Source organism: Hemitrygon akajei, chromosome 11, assembly GCF_048418815.1.
Source record: "Hemitrygon akajei chromosome 11, sHemAka1.3, whole genome shotgun sequence".
Taxonomy (NCBI): Eukaryota; Metazoa; Chordata; class Chondrichthyes; order Myliobatiformes; family Dasyatidae; genus Hemitrygon; species Hemitrygon akajei.
The window spans coordinates 44,306,388-44,332,530 of record NC_133134.1 but is presented as its reverse complement, the minus strand read 5'-3'; the positions used below and the strand labels follow the sequence as shown (position 1 = coordinate 44,332,530).

The 26,143-nt window shown below is 41.3% G+C and overlaps 1 protein-coding gene across 2 annotated transcripts in view; it reads right to left on the bottom strand.

Annotated features, from left to right (window-relative positions):
- Nucleotides 1-26,143, bottom strand: part of LOC140735557 (kinesin-like protein KIF19) — a 173,386-nt gene that overhangs the window by 142,866 nt on the left and 4,377 nt on the right. For both annotated transcript variants that reach the window (XM_073060742.1, XM_073060743.1), the window contains exon 2: nt 6,416-6,496. In XM_073060742.1, the coding sequence (XP_072916843.1) occupies nt 6,416-6,496 (81 nt within the window). The remainder of the gene's footprint in view (nt 1-6,415; nt 6,497-26,143) is intronic.

Genomic DNA, 26,143 nt, shown 5'->3' with positions numbered 1-26,143 from the left:
ATTGGGATGGTATAAGAGAGGCACGTAAATTGCGGGACCACATCGTCGAGTACCTCAGCTCCATCCGTCAAAAGCGTAACTTCCTGATGGCAAAACATTTCAACTCAGCATGATTTAAATACCTCCTTATCTGATGAGACTTGGGACTCGATTCTCAAATCGGTTAATTCAACCTCTCTTTGTGCTCGCTATTGCCTTTTACAGCTTAAGATTGTTCATAGAGCCCATATGTCTAAATCTAAATTATCTCGATTTTACCCTAACATTAGTCCGCTTTGTGATAAATGCAAAAGGGGCGAAGCCTCTCTCATTCATATGTACTGGCTTTGTCCTAGCTTGGAGAAATTTTGGAAAGATGTCTTCATAACGTTATCGCATATTTTGAATCACCACCTAGAACCTAACCCTTTAATTGCTTTGTTCGGTTTCTGGGGTGAGACAGATTTACGTCTGAGTTCGACTAAGTGTCGAATATTATCTTTTGCCTCTCTCCTGGCTAGACGTTTAATCCTCCTTAGATGGAGAGATGTTGCCCCGCCCACGCATGCTCAATGGCTTAACGATATTATGGCCTGCTTAGACCTTGAAAAAATTCATTATTCAGTTCTTAATTCGGATTTAAAGTTCCATAAGGTCTGGGGACATTTTATTGAGTACTTTCATAACCTTCCTCTTGACTAAGGTTTTTTTCGGTCCCTTGCTTTCAGCTCCTTTTTTTGTTGGTAGTAGGCATTAATATCTTCTGTTGCTAAGTGTATTTACAGTTTTTGGGGGTTTGATTGTCCTGATTTATATTCTCTATATTGTGTTGTGGTTGGTCTGGAGTTTTTTTTGTTGCGGGGCTTGGGGAGGATACTAATTTTACATGTCTTCAATTTGGGTGCTTTCTCAATTATCTTTCTTTGTATCATATTATTATTGTATGTTTATTTTTGCACTGTATCAATGTTCATTTTGATCTGGGTTTTTTTTATCTGTAGCTATGTAGAAAATGTATAAAAAAACTAATAAAAAAAAACATTTCAACTCCAAATCCCATTCCCATTCTGACATGTCGACCCATGGCCTCCTCTTATGCCATAATGAGGCCCCCATCATTGTATTCCATCTGGTTAGCCTCCAAACTGATGGCATGAATATCAATTTTTCCTTCTGGTCATCCCCATCCTCTCTTCTTCTATCCCCCATTCTGCCTGCCTACCACTTCCCCCTCAGTCCCCTCCTCCCTCTCTTTCTCCTATGACCCACTCTCCTCTCCTATTAGATTCCTTCTACTCCGGCTCTTCACTTTTCCCACCCAACTGACTTCAACTATCACCTTCTGGCTAGCCTCCTTCCCCTCTATTCTATCCTACCTTTTCAGAAGGGTCTGGGCCTGAAACGTCGACTGTTTGTTTTCATTTCCATAGATGCTGCCTGGCCTGCTGAGTTCCTCCAGCATTTTGTGTGTGTTAACTTAAATCTATGATACAGTTTTAGAAAGATAAAATATCCTAGTGCCCTGATAGAAACTTTACAAAGTAAATTATTTCATCGAGCCATTCAAGGAGTTGCAGCAGTAAGTTTTAAACTTCTTCCCTGCAGCTGCAGTTAGCTCAGTACTCCCAGCGCAACTGCTCTGGAAGTTCCTTTTGGCAAAGGTTTAATAAATGAACAGAACACAGTGCATCTGAACAGAAGTAGCAGAGACACTCGTTCTCCAACTCCCTTCAATTTCCAGTGTGGCAGACTGCAAGAAGCTCCTGAGCATCCCTTTAAATAAACCATCTGCTGTACATCTGGTGCTATTAAAAGCTTGCTCCCTGTGAGTGCCCCATAACTTCTCTTATAAAGAAAAACATGATCTGATTTCAGTTGGAAACGCTCCAAAGAAGCTTCGCAGGAGAAACTGACATCACCCGTGCATGTTCCAAGCACCAAAGGTCCAGGAGACTTGTGAATGCTGTGCACGGGGGTGGCAGGTACAATTCGGTGGGTTGAGCTGATCACACTGTTCACTGTGTTTGAGTTACAGAGAAGAAAAAGCACTGAAATTCATACACCAAAGCCTGTGCAATGCTGATGAATTGTGCAGTCTAGAATTGCTCCTGGTGAGACATCCCTGGGTCTGTGTCACCAATCGCTACATTAAAATGGTGATGTTAGAAGTATGTCCAAGAGAAGTGGTGCACCAGTAAAATATGGCACCATTTACTGCAAGTACTCAATATATAAATTTAATATTAGTCCTTTAAAGCAAACTGTTGGAACCTGCCCAAAGGAAGTCAATATCCATAGGTCATTGCATTTATTTCAGTGAAACTTAATAGTTAATGTCTTAAGTTTAAAATCCAAAATTTATATTTAACCTACAGTGGATTAAATCCGATAGCCCTGAAAATGTGTTCAGATATTGTAGCACGTGGCCAGCCTATGCCCCTTGTTACCTCGAGGCAACTGTGACTGCATGATGAGGCCTGCTAATTATGATGTGCTCGGCATCCAGTCGACCCTAAAGGCACGGTTCATTGGCCAGCCAAACAGCAAGTGGTCAGTATTGTCATGCACGAATACCAGTTAAAGTCTGCACTGCACCTTTTACACAGATGCTGTAACATGACTGTAGCAGACAGTCGAAAGCTGAAACTGGCCAGTGAAGCAGCGAGGAACAGCACAACATAGGAAAGCAACACACACAAAATGCTGGTGGAACACAGCAGGCCAGGAAGCATCTATAGGGAGAAGCACTGTCGACGTTTCGGGCCGAGACTCTACGGTCGACGTTTCAGGCCGAGACTCTACTGTTGACATTTCGGGCCAAGACTCTACTGTTGACATTTCGGGCCGAGACCCTTCGTCCTGACTTCGAAGGGTCTCGGCCCGAAATATCGACAGTGCTTCTCCTTATAGATGCTGCCTGGCCTGCTGTGTTCCACCAGCATTTTGTGTGTGTTGCTTGAATTTCCAGCATCTACAGGTTTCCTTGTGACAACATAGGAAAGAGTGGGTTCTGAGGATAAAATGGAGGATGTCATTTGATTACTGAAGATGATGCCATTATCAACCAGAGATAGTACTGTTCTCGCCCTGTCCTCATCCTCCAACCATCCACCCACTGTGAGATACTTTCAAATGGCACCAGAGTACACCTGTATATGCCTAGAGAGAGGGCAGGTATGTGTATTACATGTGTATTAAAGGTATTTGAGAAATACTTCCACAAAGGGGAAAGCATGTAGCAGATTTTAAAAAAAACAAAATTTGTTTTCTGTAAATTTCAAGTGCCCATTTCTAACCTCCTAGTGCAAATTGTTTATTCAGGCTTTGGGGAAACATACTAACGACAAACGGTAACGACTGTGGGAGGTGCCAGACCCTTACTGAAGTACCAAATGTACTCAGCCAGGTGAGGTGTGTTATTCACAGGGATGCGAAAGATTTTCCATTTCAGACATGCAGTGTCAGCATTCAAAGGATTCAAAGCACATTTAATGTCAAAGTATGTGTGTAGTATACAACCCTGAGATGGGTCTCCCCACAGACAGCCACAAAATAAAGAAAACCGTGGAACCCATTCAAAGGAAAAACATCTTTGAGCCTTCATTCTTCCACTATTACTACTTCATGCTGGCCATGGGTGCAGTAGCATCAGCACTGGACTTTGAGCTAGTCCCGCGTTGGAACCTGGCTGGAACCTTGCACGCTGGCCATCAACTCGGCCTCGTAAAATACAGTCAAACGCTCCACCGACGGCAGAAATGCCGCCCGATGTGCCACGAGGTGCGAGAAGGAACTACTGCCTCATGCCTTACATTTCCAGAATGCACAAATTCATTTTCCTATTTTATAAAAATCTGTTCATTCACAAGATTTGAGCATTGATGGCATTCCTGCAGATGTGGGTTTATTTTCAGCATTTAAGAGAAATACGGATAAGCACATGGATGGGAGGGGTATGAAGGGCTGTCTAGGTGTGGATTGATGGGACACTGTGTCCGGTATGGCCTTCTATCTATTGGTAAGACCCAACGCAGACTGGGAGACCGTTTCATTGAACATCTGCGCTCTGTCCACCAGAGAAAGCAAGATCTCCCAGCAGCCACACATTTTAATTCCACGTCTCATTCCCATTCCGATATGTCAATCCATAGCCTCCTCTACTGTCCAGATGAAGCCACACTCAGGTTGGAGGAACAACACCTTATATTCCGTCTGGGTAGCCTCCAACCTGATGGCATGAACATTGATTTCTCTAACTTCCGTTAATGCCCCTCCTCCCCTTCTTAACCCATCATATATTTATTTATTTATTTATTTATTTATTTATTTATTTATTATTATTATTTTTCCCTTCTTCTCTCTTTTTTCTCTCTCTACCCCTCTCACACTGCTTGCCTGCTCTCCATCTCCCTCTGGTGCTCCCCTCCCCCTTTCTTTCTCCCTAGGCCTCCCGTCCCATGATCCCTTCCTTTCTCCAGCTCTGTATCACTTTTGCCAATCACCTTTCCAGCTCTTAGCTTCATCTCTCCCCCTCCCCCTCCCACTTTCAAATCTCTTACTATCTCTTCTTCCAGTTAGTCCTGACGAAGGGTCTCGGCCCGAAATGTCAACTGTACTTCTTCCTACAGATGCTGCCTGGTCTGCTGCGTTCCACCAGCATTTTGTGTGTGTTACCACCTTTAGAATATGTTTTTAGAAGGTGAAAGGCATTTGCAGCATTTACTTTTTGCCTGACATCCGTGCGTCTTCTTTTCATAATTAATTAAGAAATTGCTCAGCTCTAAATGCCAGTGTGTTTGTATCTTTATGTGATAGACAGTTTTGCTGATTTCTTAATGAAATTCGTTAGCTCTACTCAGCAAGGACATTGATTATTTTAAGATCCAATGTGAAAGCTGATGACCTCTGCAGAAAATGTTTGTTATATATACTTATCTCTGTGTTAATATATATCTACAGTATATACATATTTTGTTTTGAAAGGTCTGATCATTTTAGGACTAGACAGCAGTATTTCATGGCAAGATGTTTTCTTAGAGCTACTGACAGAATAGGAAATACAGATATATAATTTTGAAACCATGAGCAGTTGACAGATTAACCTCTGCTAGATTATAATAATTATTTAAGACTAATGTTTTCTTCTTTTGGAAATGAAAAATAAAATGTAGAACCTTCAAACCTTCTTTTGGAAGTGGAACATTAGCCTTTTTTCGCCATCAAATATAAATATATACACACAGTGAATTCCGTTTAATTGGGCCATTGGTTAATTGGGGCAGCCACTTATTTGGGTCAACTCTAAAAGTACAACAACTAATCAAGAAAATAGCCAGGATTCCCTTTGTTTGTTTAGGACACTATGCAACTTAATTGGAACAAGACACTGTTGCCAAACCGTTTCTAGCTAGTGTCAATCATGTGCACTACACTGTGCTTAGAGCAAACAATTTCTAAATAGCTTAGTTGCGTGTGCTTGTGTTCAAAAAAGCAGTGATTTATTATCACTAATACCTGGTGAGAAATAAACAGTAAGTTAATTCAGTATTCAGGCTTGGAGATGCCAGAAACAGCCATGAGTGAAACAATTTCAGGACAAAGAATTTGAATATCGTTGATCATCTTGAATGTTACAATGAAAACAAAGATCTGGAGGATGCAATCGTCAACAGCCTTGTCTGAAGGCAGTCTATTATCTGCACCAAGCGTCTGTGCCGATTTTGTTCATTTACAGTCAAAGGAACACAGCAGTTTATACTGGATGAATTCTTCCATTGATATCTATTAGAGACGAATACACAGTTTTATAGTTCTGTATTAGCATTGGTAATGTTCTAACAACACACACAAAATGCTGGTGGAACGCAGCAGGCCAGGCAGCATCTACAGGGAGAAGCACTGTCGACGTTTCGGGCCGAGGCCCTTCTCCCTGTAGATGCTGCCTGGCCTGCTGTGTTCCACCAGCATTTTGAGTGTGTTGTTTGAATTTCCAGCATCTGCAGATTTCCTCGTGTTTGGTAATGTTCTAATTTATTTTATATTTTATTTAAATTCATAATTTGTTATTCATCTATTTTCTAAAACTTTTTAATTACTTTTATGAAAAGATGGCTCATTAGGGCAGCTACTTAATTGGATTAAAATGTACTGGCTCTGATTTGTCCCAATTAACCAGAATTTGTGTGTGTGTGTGTGTGTGTGTGTGTGTGTGTGTGTGTGTGTGTGTGTGTGTGTGTGTGTGTGTGTGTGTGTGTGTGTGTGTGTGTGTGTGTGTGTGTGTGTGTGTGTGTGTGTGTGTGCGTGTGCGTGTGTGTGTGTATCTTAGTATCTAAGCCTTACTTTCTTTCCTTTCATTTAGTCCTGACAAAGGGTCTCGGCCCGAAACTTTAGCAAAGTGGTGAAAGTCTGCACTGTAAGAAACAGGAGAACCACATACCTGATCATCCACTTTATGTGCTACGATGGTTGCTTCTTCATCAAGTTCCGACTCATTGATGGGGCGAATTCGGAGAGCCACCTAAAAATATACAAGTAAAAGTAGATCACATCATCATGAGGCACAGTTACACTTCCATGCACAAGTTTTACATCACTGTATCTAGTTTATAGAGAAGGTGGCATGTTACAGAAATACATTTATAGGGATTTATTTCAAATGCATAAATCGAGCTTCACTAACAACAGGGTATCACACTTGTGAGAAAATGTTGGTTTAATACTTACAGAGTGACAAACACCGCATTTATCTAAAAATAACTAAACAGCAGGACAACCTAATGAATCCTCTCCAATGCTCTGGATATAGTGATTTCAGAACTAAGCAACTGATTACTAAGTCAAACCAAATTCTAAATGTGAAAGAAAAGTCACACAACCGCAGAAACAAACTTCCTGTTAACTTGGCAGATTCACTTATCAGCATGCTTTCTTTTAAGCCTAATGACTGAAATAAGCAAATCAACTTTTACAGGGATATAGGGAGAGCAGTAACCAAAAGTTCATAACAAAGAATGCTTATTGCTTCACATCTACCCATTTCCTCTTATCAATATATAACTGGGTGAATGGTAATATAAGCACTCCCTTTTGCCTTTTAATAGAGGCTGTAATACAAAGTGTTTTGTTTCCTTATCAATCTATCTATCTGTTCTATCTACAGGTATCTACCTTTCATAAGGTTATTGAGAAAAATAATCAGCTTAACCACGCCCTGTGATATATTCAGTTTTTATTTTAAATATTGGTCAAACTCCTGGGATCAAATTAACTCAATTGATCACAGAGTGTATCCAAACTGTGTGAAATCAACACACACAAACCAGTTTTTGTCATGTGCTAGGCTCAAAGCTATTTTATCTTGTGCTGTCATCCAGCCATTGAACAGGTTTGCAATAATAAAATAGCAACATCTCTTTAAGGAACTTCTCACAAAGCCAGGATTAATATGCCTTTTCCCCCTTTATGAAAATGAAGACAGACATAAGTAAAAGTACAATCATAAACACAAATACTATAACAAAAGAGAATATCCAACAATTCCTTGCTTGCAATTTCAATCTTTCTGGCAATTCCCACATTTGTTGCAAATGATGGCCACCGCAGAGATAGAACAGATAACCCTACTGCCGGTCAGGTCCAGCCATCTACACTGGATCCCGACTTTTGGAGCTGTCTCTGTGGGATTTGCACATTCCCCTCTGCCTTTATGGATTTCCTCCCCCACCTGCCAAAGGTTTGCAAGTAGGCAAACTGCCTGTCGTACACTGTCCCCACCGGAAGTTGATTGACCTGTGATAGAGAATAGGTTACATGGAAATAAGTAAAATGGGACTCATGAGATTGTCCTGAGAGCTGGCATAAACTCAGTGGTTTGCACTTGTAGATCACTAGTGAATAGCGAATCTCTGAGGTGTGACCTTTTTATAATTACTTCTAGAACAGATGATGAACAGTTTCAGCAAATCTATCTGATGCATTTGACAACTTTAACGGCATGGCATTTAACAAAGCATTGTGGTTGTGGTTATTGGAGTTATGTCATTCTAGCCCAAACACACTACATGAATTTCATAATCCAGTGTCCTTAGCCCATTTATCCTCAGCTGCTTCACCAATGACCATTCTTTCACTACAGGATCAGAAGTGATGATGTTCCCTTCTTCAAATTCCTCAGCAAAGGATGCATTGCTAAACAACTTTCAGACATTGGCTAATAAGAGGTCAGTGACCGTCCCTATCACATAAAGTAACCATGCAATGACCCGCTTCCACAGGAAAGAGTCCAGTTGTTTATCCTTGACGTACAATGATACAGCTATCAGCGAGTCTCCAGTGTAGGGCTAACGTAACTCCAGTAAAAACAACCATATTCCTTTACGGTTATCAATCATAGAAGTGTTTTCTCTTTAGTGCCAGAGTTGCTTGCGATGGGTAGTGGAAATAATTTCACTAGTGCTGAATTTGCTGCTTTCCTCTGAGTGAACATTGTTAAGCATGTGCATTTGTCTCCACGAATCAATAGCCAAGGATCACAACAATCCGAAATTCCGAAGTATCTACAGCAACAAGTCAGAGGTTGAGCATCCCAAAGGTGAGTAATTCATCCCCTGATATAAAAAAGCCTTTTCCCCCATTAGTCACAGAGCCAAATAGAGATACAACATAGAAGCAGACCCTTTGGCCTACTGAATGTCCGTTGACCATTGCCGCTCATCTACACTGATCCTACATGAATCCCTTTTCTCATTCTCCCAACATTCTCATGAACTTCCCCCAGATTCTAGCACTCACTTACAGACTGGGGACTACTAACAAGGCGCAAGCCAGGAGTACGATGTAATATCCCGTACGTTCTGGAAAGAGTGCAACTCCAACAGCACCGAAGACGTTTGACAACCGGAGGATGGTGTAGCTGCCTGATTGGCACACTATCTACCAGCAGCACCAGGTGAGCCGATGTTATTACTGCAGTACATGAATCCTCACCGATTGCTACCACGATGAACTGCCAGCAATGCCTGGGAAAGAAAATGTGAAATGGCACATTGTGTCTGGGTTACATGGAAAGGTATATGTAAAGTATCCTTGCATGTACGGTTCTTTCGGGATCTAAAGTTGTTCAGCCAGCTTTCTAAAGTTGATTGAAGTTATTCTAAAATGGTCCTATGAAGGACATCAGGGACATCTCCTATGCGGCATGTTGCCAGATATTTTACCTGTGGACCAGAAACAAAAATGCATTTCTAGGCCACAAATCCCTTTCACCTTATCCTTTTACTTGGTGTAGGTCCATAGAAAGAAGGGTGACACGCATCTGGCAGAAGCCACTTACATCACATTATCATAGCACCAGTGTGGATTTCTATTCCTTTTTTCATTCCTACACCAGGTTACAGCAAAGTGGAACTGCCGATGTCTACTTGATGCCTCCAGATCGCTATTTTCTTCATCTAGATCTCTTCCATGTACAGTTCTTCCTAACTTTCTGGGCACCGTTCAGTTGCTTGAGTTTGTTTTTTGATTTCAAGAAAACTGGTGACAAATCCCCCTCAACATCAAACTTATCATAAACCAGACTGCTTGTATCTGTACTCATCGACGTAAGATGCTGCTCTGCACAGCAGCTGATCTCCCCTGAGATAGTTTTCCATTCTTGAAAATCTCAAGGAGCGAGGTTGCATCTTGTTAACATCCTGAGCTTTCAGTGGGTGGATGTTGTAAGTTTGGGCTTGCACAGCCACTGCTTTCATTGCCTGGACCGTATCAAATTCTGGCCAGAAGTTCAGGTTCTTTTCACCAAGCAGCCTCTTCTGAGTACACACATCACACAGTACACAAACCACGTATTCCCACAACAGCTCCTCCAAACTTGTACCAAGCTCATCTGCAACCAAACCCCAGCCTGCACCAGTTTTATCCAGATGTTCATTTCAGTTGTCAAACTTGCCCTGTTGTCCTCTTTGCCCAGGGAATTGGGAGTGATGGAGAGAGGGAGTGGTATGTGGGGGAATCGTTGGTGCACAGGCATGGCGGATCTGTCTCAATACCGCTCACCTGACCGGGAACATCTAGCAGTCAAGTGTCATTCATTTTATCTGCCGAGGGAGTTTTCCACCATCATCTTGGTAGCAGTGTACATTTCACCTCAGGCCAACATGAAGCAGGCACTGGCTGAGCTGTGCACCGTGATCAGCAGGTCACAAAACTGCCCACTCGGATACCTTCCCCATTGTGGGGGATTTCAACCAAGCCATCTTGAACAAGTCTCTGACCACAAACTTATCACCTGTGGAACCAGAGGAACCCACATACTTGACAATTGTTATACCACCATCAAATACGTTTACTGTGTCATCCCACGTCCACGTTTTGGGAAGTCTGATCACCTGGCTGTACTTCTCCTCCCGGCCAAGACTAAAGACCGCAGCACCAGTGGTGAGGACCAAGAAGTTACGGTCAAGGGAGCACTTACAGGACGGCTTTAAGTGGGTGGACTGCACAATATTCAGGGATTTGTCTTCGAATCTGAATGAATACACCACAGTTGTCCCAACTTCATCAAGCCCTGTGTGGATGAGCGTGTGCCTTTGAGAACATACCAGCCATACCCAAACCAAAAGGTGGGGGTGAACCAGAAGATTTGTAGTCTGCTGAGAGCTACATCGTTGCCATTCAAGATCAGTGATCCAGAACTTTACAGGAAGTCCAGCTATGACCCTTGCAAGGCTATGGCCTATTAAGAACAAAAAACAATTCTGATTGAAGTTAGAGATGGAATGGGATGTATGTCAGCTCTGGCAGGGTTTACAGGCCATTACCTCCTGCAAGGCGAAACTTAATACCATGAATAGCTGTGAAACCTCACTCCCAGAGGACTTCAACCCTTTTATTCACACTTTGAAAGGGAGAATAAAATGACACCTGTGCGGATTTCTGCAGCGTCAGGTGACCCTATGACCTTGTCTCAGAGGAAGACGTCAGAACATTTTTCAAGGGAATAAGCACTCAGGGCATCAGGCCCCAGTGGTGTGTCGCCACAAAAGGTCTACAGCAAATACAACCTCTCTGCTCTCCGCTCAGCCTTGGACCACCTGGACAGCAGAAATACCTACGTATATAAGACTGCTGCAGATCGGCGTTTGACACAATCATACCATCAGTCCTAGTTGCCAAGCTCCAAAACATGGGCCTATGTACCTCCCTCTGCAACTTGGTCCTTGACTTTCACAGTCAGGGAAGATTGGAAATAAATCTCCTCCTCACTGATAATCAACTCCAGTGCACCTCAAGAGTGTGTGCTTAGCCCACTGATCTACTCTCTCTACACCCGCTACTGTATAGCTAGGCACAGCTCAAATGCTATTTATAAATTTGCCGATAACACGACTATTGCTGGCATCATTTCAGATGGTAACAAGGAGGTATTCAGGATTGAGATAGAACAGCTGGTTAAGTGGTGTTGCAACAACAACCTTGCACTCAGCGTCAGTAAGACCAAGGAATTGATTGTGGACTTCAGGAAGGAGAAGTCGAGGGAACTCACACCACTGAGGGACTCATCATTGAGGGATCGGCAGTGAAAAGATTGAGCAGGTTCAAGTTCCTGGGTGCCAACGTCCATGAAGATCTGTCCTGGGCCCAACATATTGACATAATTATAAAGCAGGCAGAACAGTGGCTATATTTCATCAGGAATTTGAGGCATCAAAAATTCCTTGTGGAGAGCATTCTAACTGGTTGCACATCCTTGTGGTATGGAGGGGTCACTGCACAGGATCGGAAAAAGCTGCAGAAAGTTGTAAACTCAGCCGGCTCCATCACAGACGCTAGGCTCCCCAACATGAAAGACACCTATAAAATATGATGGGTCAAAAAAGCAACATCCCTCATTAAGCACCCCCATCACCCAGGGTATGTCCTCTTCTCATTGCTACCATTGATGAGGTGGTACAGGAGCCTGAAGACACATACTCAATGTTTCAGGAGTCAGAGTCCCCTCTGTCATCAGATTTCTGAGTGGACCATGAACCCGTGCATACTATCTCACTAATTTTTTGCTCGCTTTTTGCACCACTTATTTAATTTAATTTATATACATATTTCTTATTGTAATTTGTAATTTTTAAAATTACTATGTATTGCAATGTACTGCTGCTGCAAAAAAAGTTTTACAATATATGCCAGTGATATTCTGATTCCAATATATTATTCAAATAGTTTAATCAACTCTTGGGTGGAGCTACAAAGTTTTAAAATCAACTTGTCTGACTTAGCTAAAAGCAAAATGGCTTCCTTCCTTCTATAATGTCATTGCTGTGAAAAAGTGTTCCAAACCTTTCGACATAATCGATAATTCCATTGTACAGTTGAAAGAACATAAAGGTACCAACTGTGGTCACATTTTCTTGCTCGGAAAATTTAAGTGCTATTCAACCTGACCCTGCTGCTCTGCAGCTCCATATCAGAAACACATGAAAAGCAAGCATCAGTTATTCTTGTAACCGTAGTGGTTAATTCTCTTTCATATTCAGTGTGAACAGTACAGTTCAGTGTAGGAGAACAGTGAGTAAAGATAACTGTCAGAAATCTACAGTTTTTACAATGTTTCTCCTTGTCCTCAGTCATCAAATATTCAGCAGGTTTCTATAGCTGTACCACGGAGAAGTCTCGAACCATCACTGCTTTGTATGGAGCCTCCAATGCACAGGATCAAAAGAGCCTTCAGAGGACTGTAGACTCAGCTATCTCCATCACGGGCACAATCTTCCTCTTCATCGAGGACTTCTTCCAAAAGCAGCACCTCGGGAAGGCAGCATCCAACACGGCCCACCCTCACAATCCAGGACATCCTCAGGGAGGAGCCTGAAGATCCACCCTCAATGTTTTAGGAATAATTTTCCCCTCTGCCATCAGATTCCTGAATGGTCCATGAACTCACAAACACTACCTCGCTAGTCCTCTTTTGCACGACTTATATTTTATTTTAACCTAGTAATTTGAATTTTACACTACTGCTGCCACAAAATAACAGATTTCATGACTTATGTCAATGATAATTAACCTGATTCTGATTCATTCTGTTTTGTGCTGTTATTGAGCTCCAAGAGGGAGTTGACAAAAAGAGGATCACAACAGCCCATAAAGAGACCCGGGATAACTACATGTACACTGAACAAAGGGAAAAGGTTCTGTCTGCCAAAGTCAGGATCACATATATAAAGGTAATGCAAAACGGTTCTGACCTATTTCCGTGGCTTTAGTGAACATTGAGAGGAAGCTCACAGAAAAACATAACCTGAAAAGAGAATCTTATCCTTAATAAATGGCATGTTAATTTTTATTTTCCAGTTAAAATATAAGATTCAGATAAAAATAAGACTACTACTTTACCTATCTGTAGTAAAATACTTATTTTTAAAATCCATAGCATAAGTGATGGCCAGCACAATGCATCCCATCACTTAGTCATGGGCTTGGTCTTTTTTGGCACTTTTGGCTGTTACTGATGGAAATGCAGGTAAGTTCAGGACCCTCATGTAAATACAAAAGTTATGCTCATACTAGCTGAGGTCCGCTCTAAAGGTGGGAAGACAAGGAGAACATTGAAATAGTCAGGGCTGCAGGTAGAAAAGGCAGAGACGGGTCGACAAAAGCCAGGCAGACACTGGTGTGGCGCTTGACCTTATCGGTCTCAGCGAATGAGTCGCACGGAAAGGTTAGCTCAAACCAACATTCAAGCAAAAGGCAAGTTAGTGAAAACAGATTACTGTATAACGAAGAAACAGCCAGTTCTATATTCTATAAAATCCTACCTGTATTTTTTCAGTAAGATTCATACTGCACATTCAGTCCCATATTTGTTGTATGCACAGAGAATTTTAAAAAACAAACTAAAGATATAGAATTCTAGAGCCCTATCCCTGTGACCTAATCAAGTTTATGATATCCAGTAATGTGTTCTTATTTTGAAGAATGTTTTTTGAGAACTAGTTCCTTCAGGTTCTTCAACCAAGAAGAGGTACAGAAAGCCAAACACCGGACTACAAACAAGGGAACAATAAAGTGCCCCAGGTGAGCCTATCTTCCTCAGTATTCTTCCCTGGGGCTGAGAGAGTGCAGGTAGGGGAAGAGAACCGGTAACGTCCCCTGAAACCACCATGACACAATTTGACAGAGTTCTAGTTCTCGGCACCAGAATGCTGACACTATTCCTGGTAATTCAGAGCATTAACCAGCGCAGCACAAAACATTTCCACTCCCACCCAATGGATCAAGACTTTCCATTCCTGCCTGGCAATCAGAAGCATCCTAGTTCACATCCTGCCCACCCATTGTGACATTTCTTCTTTATACTTCACCTAATCTTTAAAAAGCTTCTCACGGCTTTGTTTTCATAATAAATGTATCCATAGCAATAAACAGCCTTCTATGATGTAACTACTTCCTTTATGGAAAATGGTGGGGCTTCTGAACAGTGCGAATGAAGGAAGATTTGCATTCCCATGGCACCTTTTACCGCCTCAGCTTAGGGGTAAAGATGTCCTTGTGATGTTTCACCATGGAGATGTGTGAAATGCAGCAACTAATCTAGAACCAAATAGTCTGAGGACCACCAATAACAATCAGGTGATGTGTTTCATTTTGTGATCTTGGATGAAGTCAAAGCATTATCCAGAACATTAGAGGGAAGTCAGCAAAAAAGAACGTGCAGGTGCCGGAAATCAGAAACATTCAGCAAAGTAAGCAGTGACACTGGATGGGCAAACGGAGCTGATATTTTAGCACAAGTAGTCTTCATCAGAAAAACGAGAAGACCGCGATTTAAATTGCAAAGGGGCAGGGGGAGGATGGAGAGAATAGAGGGGATATCTGGTAGGTGCAAAATAAAGTTATTAAGGTCATCAACACCCTTTGTGTGAAGAGCTGCCTCATTTAAATATCTCTCCACTGATTTTAAACCTCTGTCCTTTTGTTTTTAGCACCACCCCTCTAAGAAAAGGACTTTGTGCTTTCACTCTATCTCTTCCCCTCGTGATCTTACATACCTCTAACAGGTCAACCCTCAGTCTTCTACGTTCCAGGAAATAAAGTTCTAGTCTATGCAACCTTTCCTCGTCAGTCAGACCCCAGGTCCAGACAACATCCTGGTAAACCCTTTCTACTTCAATAACATCTTTCCTACAGCAAGGTGATCAAAACTGTGCACTATTCTCTATGAGGCCTCACTAACATCCTGTATAATTGCATCATAACCTCCCAGCTCCTGTGCTCAATGTCCTGATTGATGAAGTCTGCCTTCTTCACCACTCTCTCTAGCGGTGATGCCACATTCAGTGGGCTGTGCACTTCCACTCCCAGGTCCCTCTGTTCCATAATACCCCCAGGGTCTTACCATTCACTGTCTAAGTCCTACCCTGGTTTGATCATCCAAAATGTAATATCTCACATTTACCTGAATGCAAATCTGTAAGGCAGTAAGTCCATAAGACACAAGAGCAGAATCAGGCCATTCAGCCCATCGCCTGCTCCGTCATTTCATCATGAACGATCCATTTCCCTCTCAATCAAATTCTCCTGCCTTCTCCCTGACTAATTAAGAACCTAACAACTTCCACCTTAAGTTCAACCAATGACCTGGCCTCCACAGCTGCCTGTGACAATGAATTCCACATACTTACCACACTCTGGTTAAAGAATTTCTTCCTCATCTCTATTCTAAATGGACGTCCTTCTGTTCTGAGGCTGTACTCTCTGGTCCTAGACTCCTCTACCACAAGAAACATCCTCTCCATAACCACTCTATCTGGACCTTACAACATTCAATTGGTTTTAATGAGATCCCCTCTCAATCTTATAAATTCCAGTGAGTAGAGGCCCAGAGCCATCAATCACTCCTCATACAGTCTTTCTTCCTGGAATCATTCATATGAACCTCCTCTGGACCTTCTCCAATGTCAGCACATCTTTTTTTAATAAGGGGCCCAAAACTGCTCACAGTACTCCAAGTGAGGCCTCACCAGTGCTTTGTAAAGACTCAGCATTACGTCCTCATTTTTATATTCTAGTCCTCTCGAAATGCATGTTAACATTGCATTTGCCTTCCTCACCACCGACTCAAACTGAAAATTCACCTTTAAGAAATCCTGCACAAGGACTCCCAAGTTCCTTTACACCTCGGATTTTTGAATTTTCTCCTTGGTTAGAAAATAATCTATGCTTGTATTCCTTCTACTGTAGTGAATGACCAGATACTTCCCGGAGCTAAGTAGTTAAGGGGCCCAGCAGTGACTCCTTTGCTTGCATCCTCAAAAACAGTTCTATTTCCATCTTTAATATCTCTATTTTTCGCTTTCAATGTCCTTTTGAAGACCCTGACCTGCAGTTCCATGCTGGCGACGGTTCTTTGCGGGAATGGGACACAATCAGCTGCTATTCAGCAGCCAAAGGCTTGGCCTAAGATTTCGGCACAGATTCAGAAGCCTGGGATCTCGAGGAACTGGAGACGGGCGGATCGAGGGTTGGTGTCGCCACAGGAGACCCGTGTGTTGTTGCGGGAGTCGGGACATCTGCTGTGTGCCTGGGAACCCGGGATCCTTGTGATCTTCAAGCACAGAGCTCGAAAAAAGCGATGTAACGGGCTTTTAACCAGCAAGTGGTTTGTTATGTCTCCCCACTCGTTGGAAAATGGAGTCACCTCTTTCTCCCTTACTAGGAGAGAGACAGCCTGCAGCATGTCAAATGACCAGGTGAACAATGTAGTCTTTGGGGTAACTGCAAGTCTGTGTCTTTGCTATTGCTTTGCTCACGCTTGAGTGCTGGTAGCGGGTGCGCTTTATTTTTGCCGGTGGGGGGAGGGGAATCATTGCTTGCTGCCACTTACGCAAGGGAGGGAGGGGAGCTGGGGGGGACTTTGGGGTTCTAACGTTTAACTGTCGTTCATTCTTGAGGCACTTCTCTGTTTCCATGGATGGTTGTGAGGAAAAAGCATTTCAGGATGTATATTGTATACATTTCTCTGACATTAAATTGCACCTTTTTGAAACCTTTGATTCCCTGCTTCCTCAACACTACCTGCCCCTCCACGTACTTTCATATCATCTGTAAACTTGGTCACAAAGCCATCAACTCTGTCATCCAAATCATTGACATACGGCGTAAAAAGAATTGGTCCCAACATTGATCCCTATGAAGCACCACTAATCACTGGCTTCCAAACAGAAAAGGCTCACTTTATTCCCACGTATTGCCTTCTGCCAATCAGCCAATGCTCTGTCTATGTTAGTATCTTTCCTGCAATAGCATAGGTACGTATCTTGTTCAACAGCATCCTATGCAGAACCTTAACAAAGGCCTACTGAAAAATCCAAGTACAAACATCCACCGATTCTCCTTTGTCTATTTGTTTATTTCCTCAAAGAATTCTAACAGATTTGTCAGGCAACATTTTCCCTTAAGGAAACCATGCTGACTTTGGTCCATTTTATCATGTGCCTTCAAGTATCTGAAAACAATGTCCTTAACAATGGACTCCAATATCTTCCCAACCAGTCAGGTCAGACTAACTGGCCTATAATTTCCTTTCCTCTCCCTCCCTCACTTCTTGAAAAGTGGAGTGACATTTGCAATCTTCACATCCTCCGGAACTATTCCAGAATCTAGAGAATCTTGAAAGAGTATTACTAATGCCTCCACAATCTCTTCAACTGCCTGCTTCAGAACATCTGGTCCAGGTGACTTATCTACCTTCAGACCTTTCAGTTTCCCAAGCACCTACTCCCTAATAATAGCAATTGCACTCACTTCTTCCCCTGACACTTTTGAACATCTGCCATACTAATAGTATCTTCAACTGAATTGAATTGTATTGTATTGAATTCAATTCAATTCAAAGGCTGATGCAAAATACTTATTCCATTCATCCTCCATTTCCTTGTCCCCTATTACTACCCCTTCAGCGTCATTTTCCAGTGGTCCAATATCTACTCTCACCTCTCTTTTACTCTCTCTCTCTCTCTCTCTCTCTCTCTCTCTCTCTCTCTCTCTCTCTCTCTCTCTCTCTCTCTCTCTCTCTCTATATATATATATATGTATATATATATATATATATATATATATATATATATCTCTGAAATAAAACATTTGGTATCCTCTTAATATTGTTGGCTAGCTTACCTTATGTCTAGGTTATGGGGAAAAGGCAGGTAGGTGGAGATGAGTCTGTGGCCAGATCAGCCATGATCTTATTGAATGGTGGAGCAGGCTCAACAGTCTAGATGGCCTACTGCTACTCCTTTTTCTTTTAGTCCTATGTACCTTCATATTTCACCCTTTTCCCCCTTATTGTTATTATTTCATCATCAAGCCAATGCCCTCTCCCTGCTGCTGCCATCAAGAAGGAGGTACAGGAGCCTCAGGATTCACCCCACGAGGTTCAGGAACAGTTATTACCCCTCAACCATCAGACATTTGAACCAAAGGGGATAGCTTCACTCAAACTTCACTTGCCTCATCACTGAAATGTTCCCACAATGAATGGACTCACTTTGAAGAACTCTTTGTCTTATGTTCTCGATATTTTTTGCTTATTTATTTATTATTATTATTGTTTCCTCTTTTTCTATTTGCCCAGCTTGTTGTCTTATGCACTCTGGTTGAACACCTTAGATGGGGGGGTCTTTCACGGATTCCATTATGGTTATCATTCTATATATTTATTGAGTATTCCGAAAAGAAAATGACTCAGTGTTGTATAAGGTGATATATATGTACATTGATAATAAAATTTACTTTGAACTTTGGCTTTTTTAGTTGCCTTCTGTTGGTTTTTATGTTTCCCAGTCCTCTAACTTCCCACTAAATTTTGCTCCATAATATACCCTCTCTTTTGCTTTTATGTTGGTTTTGACTTCCCTTGTCAGCCATGGTTGCATCATCCTGCCTTTAGAATACTTCTTCCTCTTTGTTGGATGCATCTATCCTGCGCCTTCCAAATTCCTCACAGAAACTACTGCCACTGGTGTCATCTCTGCTAGCATCCCCTTCCAATCAACTTTGGCCAGCTCCTCTCTCATGCCTCTGTAATTCCCTTTACTCCATAGTGATACATCTGACTTTAGCTTCTCCCTCACAAATTGCAGGGTGAATTTGACCATATTATGATCAATGTCTCCTAAGGGTTCCTTTACCTTAAGCTCCCTAATCAAATCAGTTTATTACACAACACCCAATCTAGAATAGCTGATATCCTACTGGGCTCAACCACAAGCTGCTCTAAAAAGCCATCCTGTGGGCATTCTATATATTCTCCATCTTGGGATCTAGCACTAACCCGATTTTCCCAATCTCTGAAATCCCCCATGACCATAGTAACATTACTCTTTTGACATGCCTTTTCTATCCCCCTTTGTAATTTGTAGCCCCCATCCTGGCTACTATTCGGAGGCCTGTATATCACTCACATCAGGGTCTTTTTACACTTTCAGTTGTACTTCCATTTGCTAAGCTTTAGCGCTCATTCCTAGCTGATCAAGATCCCCCTGTAATTTTCACAACCTTCTACACTGTCACCAACACCACTTATCTTAGTATCATCTGTAAACTTATTAATCGTTCCTTGCTCATTCACATCTTTTATATACAAGATCTCAGTGTCAACCCCTGTGGCACACCACTAGACACAACGCTCCAGTCTGAGAAATAACTCTCAGTCATCAGCATCTGCTTCCAAGCACTGAGAGAGCTATGAATCCAAGCCACTATCTCCCCCTGGGCCCCAAGGGATCAAAGGACTCTGACAGGAGTTCAGCAATGAATTAGCAACAGTTTGCTGTAGAGAGGCCATCTTGTTACCTTGCAGGAATTGCTGGGCTGGGAGAGCTGTCCAGGAAAAGAGAGAGAGACACAGCAGCTTCCATCACATTCAGTGAAGTAATAAGGGAGATGGTGGAGTCTGGGGGGTCTACGCCTATCTCCAGCGGTGGCGGGCAGCTTACAGCCTGGATACAGCCTTACCGCCTGCTGTAGACTGTCCAACACCAGGCAGACTCTCACACCGAGCTGTGGAGTAATTACTCATTGGGAGGCATCAGCAATAGGCAAGGATTCCTAGCACAACATGCTGCCTCAGCAAGTATCACTTTACAAATACAGGTGTGCAGGTACCTGTGTTGAGATGGAAGGAGCAAGGTGGTTGGACAGCACTAGTGTAATCCAAAATCCGAAAGTGGCTTTAACCTTTAGCTTTTGCTTAAATGCAGTAAACCTTTCAATCAATCTGAGTATTGAAATAGAATTAAAGCGGCTTGTGCAAAGATTATTGAACTAGTGACGATCCTTGGTTCAAATATCTGTTCAAACCCAAGATTTCACAGTGGAAGTGCACTATTGAGATTAGAATCAAATCAGCGTATTAGTTGAGAACACAGTGACTGTAACAGAAATATGATCAGGCAGAGTAGTAGATAATTTTAAATTATTGTATTACATTAGATAGGGGGTACTTGTTCTTTTAAAACAATTAAGGCAAGAATGTTCTTGCATTATCAATTTAATGTACATTGATAAACATCAGATAATGAAAAGCTAGGAGATCCAAAGAGATTTACAACTCTAAGTACACAAAGCATTTAAACAGAGTGGTCAGGTACTAAAAAAATTAGTTTTTATAAATAGGGCATTAGGATATAAAAGTGAGTAAGAAATGCTAAACCAGTATAAGTCACAGATTAGAGCTCAATTGGTATACTTTATAATTTTTGGTGCCATATCTTGAAAGGCATTGCTGATCTTACGCAGGCAGCAGATATGTTATCATGTCTCCAAAAGTTTGATCATAAAAAATAACATTATATAAAATAGCCATGAGTTTCTGAGAAGATGAAAAATGTAGGGATGATCTGATTTAGTTCTTTTTTGATGTGTGTGAAGAACTGATAGAGTGAATAGAGAGAAACACCTTCCTGCTACTTGGGCTGTCTTGGGGACATCACTATTAATACTGGAACTGGGCTGTTTGATGGAGAAGTTGCGAAACAGCAATTGTAGAAACCACTCAGAGTACAAAAGGTGCTACCTCAGTAAATCTCTATTTTTTTCTGGATACTTACAGTATGTAAAAGAAAGATAAACTGAGACAAGTAGAGGTAGGCAAGAGTTCAACCATAATTTCACTGAATGGGATAATTTTTCCTGTCCTTGTCATGCCATTTCTTTAGCAGTTGAAGGGAATTTTAATCCTTATGTACCTCAGTGATATTGTAAAATCATGTGACCTCTTTTTTTCTCTGGACAATACTCTGGCAATTTACATTTAAATATCATTAAATTAATAGAGAATATTCAGACAATGTAACTGAAAATAATGTTATGGTAGACTCGGTGGCCACTTTATTAGGTACCTCCTGTAACTAATAAAGGGCCCACTGAGTGTATGTTTGTGGTCTTCTGCTGCTGTGGCCCATCAACTTCAAGGTTCAATGTATTGTTCTTTCAGAGATGTCCTTCTGCACACTACGGATGGCTTTTTGAGTTACTGTCATTTTCCTGTCAGTTTGAAGCAATCTGGACATTCTCCTCTCACTTCTCTCATTAACAAGGCAATTTTGATCACTAGATTTTCTCCCCACCATTCTCTATAAACTCTGGAGACAGTTATGCATGAAAATCCCCCATCAGCATTTTCTGAGATACCCAAACCAATTCAAACATTCCACAGCCAAAGTCACTTAGATCACACTTCTTCCCCATTCTGTTGTTGGGTCTGAACAACAACTGAACCTCTTGACCAGTTCTGCATGATTCTGTGAATTGAATTGCTGCCACATAATTGGCTGAATAGATACTTGTACTAACGAGCCCCAGTACAGGCGTACACAATAACATGGCCAGGTGTACACTGAATGTGTAACAACCCAACCAGAGGTGGCACATGTAAGACATGTTGCAGTGTAGTTGGAGATATTAGTAACTATCAAGAAATTATTGTGGATATGCTCTGTCTGATATCAAATTTCCAGATCACAAAAATACATGGTAAGTGCAAACAAACAGGGTCATTTTTGTCTACTCAGTCTATTTTAGTAATTATTTGGCCTTAGCTCAGTTAGTTCAAATTTGAAAGGTACAAATCCTACACCAGAGACTCAAGTAAAAAGTTTTGGCCAACACTCTGGCAGAGAACCACATTGGAAAAGTTGATCTCCTCTGGGTGGTATGTAGAAATTGTCTACATTGTTTTAGCTATGTGTATATAAAAAGCTCCCTTGACACTACATGCAAGATCAGTGGGGTTATCCTAGCCAATGGTTATTCCCCCCCCCCCCCCCACCTATCAACATTACTTAAATAGAGCACTGGGTTAATATTACATTATAGATTGTAGGAGTTTGCTGTGTGGAATTTGGCTATTGGCTTTCAACAATGCTACACCGGCTGTAAAGAATTTTGGAATGATTAACGTCAAGACGAATGATATATAAATGCAAGTTTGTTTTTTTCCCCTATGTTTAGATCAGATTTCTGGCCATCTCAGATCAGAGTAGAATACAATGACCCATTGGGTTGAAAATACTTTCTCAGAAATGTCAAAACCACAAAACATTTTTTAAAAAATTCAATCATACACTGACATGAAGCAATAGTTCAACTTGGCAAGAGGAATACAGTGCATTTTTTTGTTAAGGGTGAATCACCAAAGAGCATAGTTACAGAGAAAAGTTCTTAGTATGATATAAATAAATCTAAGGGTGAAACCAATCTGACCGTTATTGTTGAGAAATAAATGGTAATTGGAGAGAGCTTTCAGTGAAAGCTGTGTGACCTGTTAGGAACAGGGTTGGCATGTTAGTCTAGTGTGTTCACAATACACTATAACAATCACCTCTAATGGTTCTTTTGTCACTGATCCCAATTTCTAGGCTTAGCGGCAACCAAGCTGGTCCCACCGCAGTACTGAAACCATATGAGTCAATCCACTGGAAGCATCTGACAACATCCTGTTGAGTGTTCAAAACCTACTGCACAGAAACACCATGTTCCTTTTCAGTACCACCCCTGTTGGGTTTCACAAATCAGTAGCCTGGAAAATTGATCTGTATCCCCCAGGGTCAACATTACCGATTTCTACTTCATTCAGCATGCCTCTCAGTGCCAAACTGAAATAAAGAGTGCAAATGTCTATGACAATATGACAGATAGTGTAACACTGCAATCTAAATTCTGATTTCAGACTTTTGATTTAAATGTAGCATTGACATCTTAATTCAATTACTGCTTTGAAACTCACTCCACATATAGTTTGTTAAAAATGTTAATAAATAGATGTGAAATTTAATCTCAACCACAAATTCCAGAACTTCGTGCAGAAAAGCAAAACCCCTCCATGTGAAATACTATATCTCGTGGAAGCTTTGCTTTGCATCAGAAACCACAAATAGAATACAAAGTTAAAAGACGCACCAAATGCAAACATTCTAACTTCTACTGAATATGTTGCTTGCCTGCTTGGTTTCATGGTTTCAGATTTAATCAGCTTCTAGCAGGATTTTTATCGAACATTCCATGCATCACAAAAAACATTGCTTCTGAATAATCAGATGAGGAACAACAAACATAATTTGTATTTACATGACATTATTAACAATGTAAAACATCTAGTTTGTTTCACAAACGTGATTTTGAAATTGACACTCAACTATAAAAAAGACAGTAGAACAAATGAACAAACATTTAGTCAAAGATGTAAGCTAAAGGAGAGAGAGTGTGTGTGAGGGAGAAACGTTCAGGGTAGGATTCTAAATCTTTAGGTAAATTAGATAGCTTAAGGTATTGACACCACAGTTAAAATACTTAAAAACGATCCTACATTTCCATGGATTTGGTTGCCTCTCTCATTTTACTTGTCATAAAGCTAACACCTGCTATCTATGTCTTAAATCCTAGTGTCATAGAGCATGAGAAGGGTGCTGCAATCCATCATATTTATATTGGCCATTAAGTATCCATTTACACCAGTGGTTCGCAAAGTTGACGATATTGTCCTCCTGGGGGCAGTGGGAGTTTCCCAGGGAGCAATAAAAATAATGGAGGTGGTGGGGGGAGAGGTTGCTCTGTAAGAAGACAGCAGTTGAGGGATTGCAGACTTAATTTAAGAAATACTTACAATAAGTTTTTGATTCTTTTTACCTCATAATTGGTTACAATGATCACATAATCACCTCATCTCTTGCTGACATACTGTTCTCTTAGACTTTGCTCAAAGCATATTCTAGTTATTGAACAGCAATGCGATTTGGCATATCATGAGAAATATGGACTGACGAAATTGTGTTATTCCCAGGTCTGGCCCACATATTATAGCCACTCACTACTGTAGTATAGTGTTACCTCTGGTGTTCAATGTTATGTGAATATAACATTGTGGTAAAAATCACTATAAACAATGCCACATTTTGTCACATCATCTGTGTAAATGCTAATTATACCTCACATATTCAGATCCAGAATTAAGAAGTGAGGATGCCATCATTGTTTCACAGGTCAAGGGCTTCCTATTGCAATACAGCCCTCAATCATCATGCTCAGTTTCGTATCACCAGTCCAATGTTTACCCAACGGTCCAGCTTGCTGTCCAATCTTGGTTTTCATTTAAATGCCTCTGTTTTGACATTATCATTCTTACTTTGAAAATTCAGCCATGTTCTTGTCCTTCCCTATCTTTGCAACCTTCACTCTTTGAGATCTCTGCACTACTCAACTTTTAGCTTTATCCCCAGTCCAGAATTTAATTCTCCAACATTTATTGGCGGGGCTTTCAGGTGCCGAGGACCTATATTCTGGATTTCTCTGTGTCAAACTCTCCACTTCTTTCCTGTAATAATCTTTAAAACCAATCTCTCATGTTAACTACTTTTTTATGTCATGTGATTTAAAGGCAAGTTTTGTTTAAAAATTCTCCTGTGAAGTGTCTTAGAAGATTTGCTGTTTGAGAGGCAGTACATAACCACAAGGTTGTTGATTGCTGGTTTCTTTTTAGTCTCACTACTTAGAAAAAGTAGAGAGAAAACAGGGAAATATCACAGTTGACCTGACATTGGCAGTGGGAAAAATGCCAGAGCCCATTATTAAAGATTTAATAGCAGAGTGTTTGGAAACAGTGGCTGCGTTTGTCAAAGTCAGCATACATTTGCAAAAGGGAAATCATGCTTGACAAACTTGCTGGAATTTTTTGAGAATGTATCTTGTAGAATGGAAGGAACAGAACTGGTGGATGTAGTGTATTTGGACTTTTAAAGGACTTTGACAGGGTGCCATGTAAGAGATCAGTGCAGAGAATTAAAGCCTATGAGATAGCAGTTAACATGTTGACAGTAATATGAAATGGATTATTGGACAGAAAACAGCTGAAGTAAATGTGTTCTTTCTGGGTGGCAGGCGTAAGTGGAGTAATACAAGTTTCAGTGCTGGGATCATAACTGTTCACAACTTATGCTAATGATTTAGATGAAGGAATTAAACTCAATATCTCCAGATATGGCAATGACACAAAGCTGGGTAAGAATGGTGAGGAGGATGCAGAGAGGTTTGAGATGTGTCTATTTTAATGCGAGGAGGATTATGAATAAAACAGATGAGCTTAGAGTGTGGATCAGCACTTGCAGCTATGATGTTGTGGCCGTTACAGAGACTTGGATGGTGCAGAGGCAGGAATGGCTACTTCAAGTGCCAGTCTTTAGATGTTTCAGAAAGGATAGGGAGGGAGGCAAAAGAGGTGGGTGTGTGGCACTGTTGATCAGAGATAGTGTCATGGCTGCTGAAAAGGAGGAAGGAGGAAGTAATGGAGGGGTTGTCTACGGAGTCTCTCTGGGTGGAAGTTAGGAATAGGAAGGGGTCAATAACTCCATTGGGTGTTTTTTACAGATCACCCAATAGTAACAGGGACACCGAGGGGCAGCAGATAGGGAGACAGATTCTGGAAAGGAGTAACAATAACAGGGTTGTTGTGGTGGTTGATTTTAATTTCCCAAATATTGATTGGCATCTCCCTAGAGTGAGGGGTTTAGATGGGGTGGAGTTTGTTAGGTGTGTTCAGGAAGGTTTCTTGACACAATATGTAGATAAGCCTACAAGAGGAGAGCCTGTACTTGATTTGGTATTGGGAAATGAACCT